Raw genomic sequence first — 5,205 nt, 5'->3', positions numbered from 1 at the left:
CCTCCGCCCGCCCCGCTGCCGCCGACAGCTCCCGCGCAGACAGCCGGCCCAGCCCTGCAAAACGGGGTGCAGCAAAAGGTTGGAGATGTGCAATTATTGAGATGCACCGGAGCAGTTAGCGGGATGCCCAGTGCAAAAAGTGCAATGGTCAGAGCAAAAGTGCAATGCCTGGTGCAATAACTGCAACGCCTGGTGCAAAAATTGCTATGCCTGGTGCAAGAAATGAAATGCCCAGTGCAGTAAGTTAAAATGTCCAGAGCAGTAAGGGCAATGCCTGGTGCAAAAGTGCAATGCCCAGAGCAATAAATGAAACACCCAGAGCAACAGGTGCAATGCACAGCACAATAAGTGAAATGCCTGGTGCAAAAAGTGCAACGCACAGTGCAATAAAAGGAAATGCCTGGTGCAAAAAGTGCAATGCCCTCTCCACAAAGTACAATTCACAGTGTAATGAATTAAAAGCCTGGTACAAAAACTGCAATGCACAGTGCAATGAAATGCCCAGTGCAAAAAGTGCAATGCCTGCTGCAAGAAGTGTAATGCACAGTGCAATATGTGAAATGCACAGAGCAATAAGTGCAATGCCCAGAGCAAAACTGCAACACGCAGTGCAATAAAAGGAAATGCCTGGTGCAAAAAGTGCAATGTCCCATCCACAAAGTGCAATGCAGTGTAATAAATGAAATGCCTGGTGCAAAATTTGCAATGCACGGTGCAATAGTGCAAAAAGTACAATGCCCAGTGCAATAAATTAAACGCCCACAGCAATAGGTGCAATGCATAGTGCAGTAAGTGAAATGCCTCCTGCCAAAAGGGCAATGCACAGCACAGGAAGTGCTGAGGAATTTTGCAAAATGCACGGTGTGCTCAGCTAAACCCTAGGTGCATTTTAAAGCATAGCTACCAGCAAGATCCTTGTTTGCTGAATTTTTTGCTAAGATCCCCCTCCTGGCCAAACAGCATGCAAACACTAGAGCAAGCCAACCCTGCAGCCTGGATTGTCCAATTTGGTTGGAATTCCCCCCAAAAAGTGACCAGCTGGGATTTTGCTGGCTGTACCTTCATGGGAGTTGTTGTTGAAGGCAGGGGAGAAAGCACGCAGCTCCCGCAGCAGGATGGGCTCCGTGCCCCCGCCACCGCCTTTGCCTTCAGCATCGGCCTCGCTTCCCTCCTCCTCTTCCTCCTCCTCATCCTCATCACCCTCAGGGTCGGCCTCCGGGTCGGGTGAACTCTGCATCAGCTCCTCCAGCTCCTCAATGACCTGCAGGGCGTCAGCAGCCTCTGTCTGCACCTGCAACCTCCTGCCATCTTGCAGCTACATCCTGCAGACTGCATCTGCATCCTGCATCTGCATCCTTGTCCTGCACCCACATCTGCAACCTGCACCTGCACATTGCATCTGTGTCCTGCACCCACATCTGCATCCTGCATTTGCACGCTGCATCCATGTCATGCACCCACATCTGCAACCTGCTCCTTCATCCTCCACCTGCATCCTGCATCTGCATCCTGTATCCTGCATCTGCACCCACATTTGCATCTGCACCCAAACCCCACACTCCTTGGGCACTCACACCCTGCACCTGCATCTGCACCCACATCTGCATCCTGCACCTGCATCCTGCACCTGCATCCTGGATAACCCTGCATCTGCATCCACATCCACATCCACATCCCCTTCCCCACGTCTGCACCCTCCACCTGCATCCCACATCCCACATCTGCATCCCGGACGGTCCAGCTGCAGCCCAGATCCTGCTCCTGCACCCTCTCTCCAGCATCCCACACCCTGCATCTGCATCCCGCCTCCACACCCGCATCCCATATTTTCATCCTTCATCCCATGTGCATCCTGCACCTGTACCCCACGTTCCCACCTGCACCCCAACCCCCTATCAGCACCCACAACCCGCCTCCCGCGACGATGGGATTTTGCATTTTTTTGTGTTTTCAGCCCGTGGCCGTGGTGCTGGGGTGGGCTGAGGCCATGCTGGGGGGTAAAGTGGCTTTGGGGGGGACAGGGTGCCCATGGGGTCGGGGGTACCTGCTCGGCCGTCAGTAGCGGCTCCTCGTTGATGCCCGAGTCTTGCTCACTCCTCTCAGTGAGCTCCTCCTCCTCCTTCTCGCAGAGCTGCAGGAGACACAGGCTGGGTGGCCTTGGTGGCACCGCGGGCACAGGCATGGCCCGAGCACGGACACGGATGTGGCCCTGGCACAGGGAACCCCGGCTCAGGGGGACACGCTGCCTGGGGGCATTGCATGGGAGATGTTGGATGGAGACATCAGATGGGCACGTTGGATGGAGACACTGGATGGGGATGTCAGATGGAGACACTGGATGGGAACGTTGGATAGACGGATGTTGGACAGGGACACTGGATGCAGACAGACGGAGATGCTGGATGGGGAAATGTTAGACAGGGATGTTGGACGGGACTTCGCATCAGGGACACCAGAGGGGGATGCTGGAGACACTGGAGAGGGTGATGATAGATGGGGAAGCATTGGATGGGGAGGTGACAGATGGAGATGCTGGATGGGGACACTAGATAGGGAGATGTCAGAGGAATGCTGGATGGGGAGATGTTGGATGAAGATTTTGGATGGGGAGGCTGCTTCTTTTTTTACCACCTTTCAGAGCCCATTTTTCACCTTTTTAGCCAAAAACAACCCGAAAATTTTACCTACTCTCCCCCTTTAGCAACAGGTTGCACAACACCCAAATGGGTTAAATTCAGGGGATTTTGGGCACCCCAAAAATACCGTTTTTTGGGTAGTTTGCAGTGCCTTGGTGGATGCTGAGCCTTGAGGCTTGATTGACAGCTGTCAGCATCAGCAGGGGGTCATGTGGGGACATGGCAGTGGCTTTGGGGAGCCAAGGAGGAGACATACCTGGGGGTCGGTGCTGTCGGGGGCCTCGTCCCCGGGGTGCAGCCAGGGTCTGGGGGAGCTCCGGGGGGCGAAGCCATCGGTGAGAGCATCCCAGACCCTGCAGGAAGGTGGGTGGTGAGCACTGACCTCAAAATTTTGACTCCCCAGAAAGCCATCCCCCAAAACCCCAAAAATATCTCAAAACACCCCAAAAATGCATCCCCAGAAACACCCTGAATTATCTGCCTGTAAAAATTCCCCAAAAACACTGAAATATCCCAAAACACCCCAAAAGCTGCCCTAGAAGACCCCAAATTCTGCCCCAGAAGACCCCAAAGCTTCTCAAAACATCACCATGGAACACTGCCCTGAAACACCCCAAAACGCTGCCCCAAAGGCTACTGCAAGGTCCCCAAATGTCCCCAGATGCCCCAAAAGACCACCCTGAAATGCCCCCAAATGCCACCCCAAAACATCACCACAATGGCCCGAAATGCCCCCAAACAGCTCAAAATGCCCCCAAAGCCCCAGAAACACCCCAAAAATCCATCCTACAGCTGCTCCAAAGCCCTCTGAAAAGCCCCAAAACACCTCAAAATGATGTCCTGGAATATCCCAACATGCCCCTAAAGATCCCAAAGCTCCAAAAGCATCAGAAATGCCCAAAATGCCCCCAAATGCCCCAAAAATGCCATCCCGAAACACCCCAAAATCCCCCCCAAAAGCCACCCTGAAATGTTCCAAACCATCACTCCCAAAAAAAAGAAAAAAACCCTGAAATGCCCCAAAACATCCCAAAATGCCACCAAGAAAGACCACAAAATGCTGTCCCAAAACTCTGCCCAGAAAACACCCTAAAATGCCCCCAAAAATCTGCCCTGATACCCCAAAAAGCCCCCCAAATGCCCCAGAACATCCCCCAATTGCCCAACACCCCAAAACGCTTCTGCAGTGGCCAAAATGCCCCCAAACTCCCCAAAATGTGGCCCTGGAACGTGCTGAAATGCCCTAAAAAGCAGTCGAAGCACCCCAAAAATGCAACCCTTAAAAACTCCAAATTGTCACCATGAAATAGCCCTGAAACGCCCCAAAACTGCCCCAAAACACCCCAAAAGTTGGTCCTGGATCATCCTAAAATGCTGCTCTGAAAACCCCCCACAACACCTCAAAACACCCCACAACACCTCAAAACACCCCAAAAACCAGCTGTGATGTCCTGAAATCCCTCAAACACCCCAAAATGCACCAAAACACCCCAAAATTGCCCTGAACCCCCTTAAAACCCCTCCTCTGTGCCACTGTTGGGGCGAGGGACTGTTTCCCCCGGGGATGGAGCAATCTCACCCAATTTCACCCCAAAAAAAGGTGCATGGAAGAGGGGAGGGGGAACGGGATGGGAAAGGGAAAAAAAAGGGGGAAACAGGAAAAATGGGGATAAAAGTAGAAAAAGGGGAAAAAGGTGGAAAGAGGGAGAAAAAGGGGGGAAAGAGAAAAAAAGGGGGGAAAGGAGGAAAAGAGGGAAAAGGGGGGAAAATGTGGAAAAAGGAGGAAAAGGAGGAAAAAGGGGGGAAAGGAGAAAAATGGACAAGGGGAAAAAAGGGGAAAAGGAGAAAAAAGGAAAAAGGGGGAAAATGGGGAAAAACAAGAAAAAGGGTAAAAAAGGAAAAGAGGAAAAAACAGGGAAAAGAGGAGAAAAAGGAGAAAAAGGGGAAAAAGAGGAAAAAAAGAGGGGGAAAGGTGGAAAAAGGTGAAAAAGAGGAAAAAGGTGAAAAAGAGGAAAAAGGGGGGAAAGGGGAAATGAGAAAAAAAGGGGGGGAAGGTGGAAAACAGGGAAAAAGCAGAAAAAAGGAAAAAATGTGAAAAAAGGTAAAAACAGGAGGAAAAAGGGGGTAAAAGGGGGGAAAGGGGGAAAATGGAGAAAAGGGGGAAAAGGGAAAAAGGGGAGAAGGGGACAGAAAGGGAAAAAAGAAAAAAGGGAAAAAAGGGGGAAAAATAAGAAAAAGGAAAAGAGGAAAAAAGGAGGAAAAGGGGAAAAAGGAAAAAAGGGGGGGGGAAGGTAGAAAAAGGTTAAAAAAGGGGAAAAAGAAGAAAAAGGAAAAAAGGAGAGTTAGAGGAAAAAGACATGGAAAAAAGGAGGAAAACAAGAAAAGGCGGGAAGGGGAAAAGAGGAAAAAAGAGGAAAATAGGAAAAAAGGGGGAAAGTGAAAAAGGGAAAATGTGGAAAAAGGTAAAAAAAGGAGGAAAAAAGGGGGAAAGAGGAAAAAAGGGGAAAAGGGAGAAAAAGAAAAAAGGTGAAAAAAGAGGAAAAAATGGGAAAAGGGGAAAAAGGGGGAA

General features: G+C 50.7%; 1 protein-coding gene across 1 annotated transcript in view; it reads right to left on the bottom strand.

The window, feature by feature from the left end:
• Positions 1-7: 7 nt before the first annotated feature.
• Positions 8-5,205, bottom strand: part of LOC104471660 (fasciculation and elongation protein zeta-1-like) — a gene marked incomplete at its 3' end in the record, with an annotated part of 7,509 nt that continues 2,311 nt past the window's right edge. Inside the window, exons 2-5 of the mRNA XM_010087064.1 lie at positions 2,893-2,989; positions 2,045-2,131; positions 1,060-1,261; positions 8-54 (exon numbers count right to left, since the gene is read on the bottom strand). Of these exons, the coding sequence (XP_010085366.1) occupies positions 8-54; positions 1,060-1,261; positions 2,045-2,131; positions 2,893-2,989 (433 nt within the window). The remainder of the gene's footprint in view (positions 55-1,059; positions 1,262-2,044; positions 2,132-2,892; positions 2,990-5,205) is intronic.

The sequence above is a fragment of the Pterocles gutturalis genome, unplaced genomic scaffold (genome assembly GCF_000699245.1).
Source record: "Pterocles gutturalis isolate BGI_N339 unplaced genomic scaffold, ASM69924v1 scaffold41711, whole genome shotgun sequence".
Taxonomy (NCBI): Eukaryota; Metazoa; Chordata; class Aves; order Pterocliformes; family Pteroclidae; genus Pterocles; species Pterocles gutturalis.
This window is presented reverse-complemented; position numbering and strand designations above follow the sequence as displayed.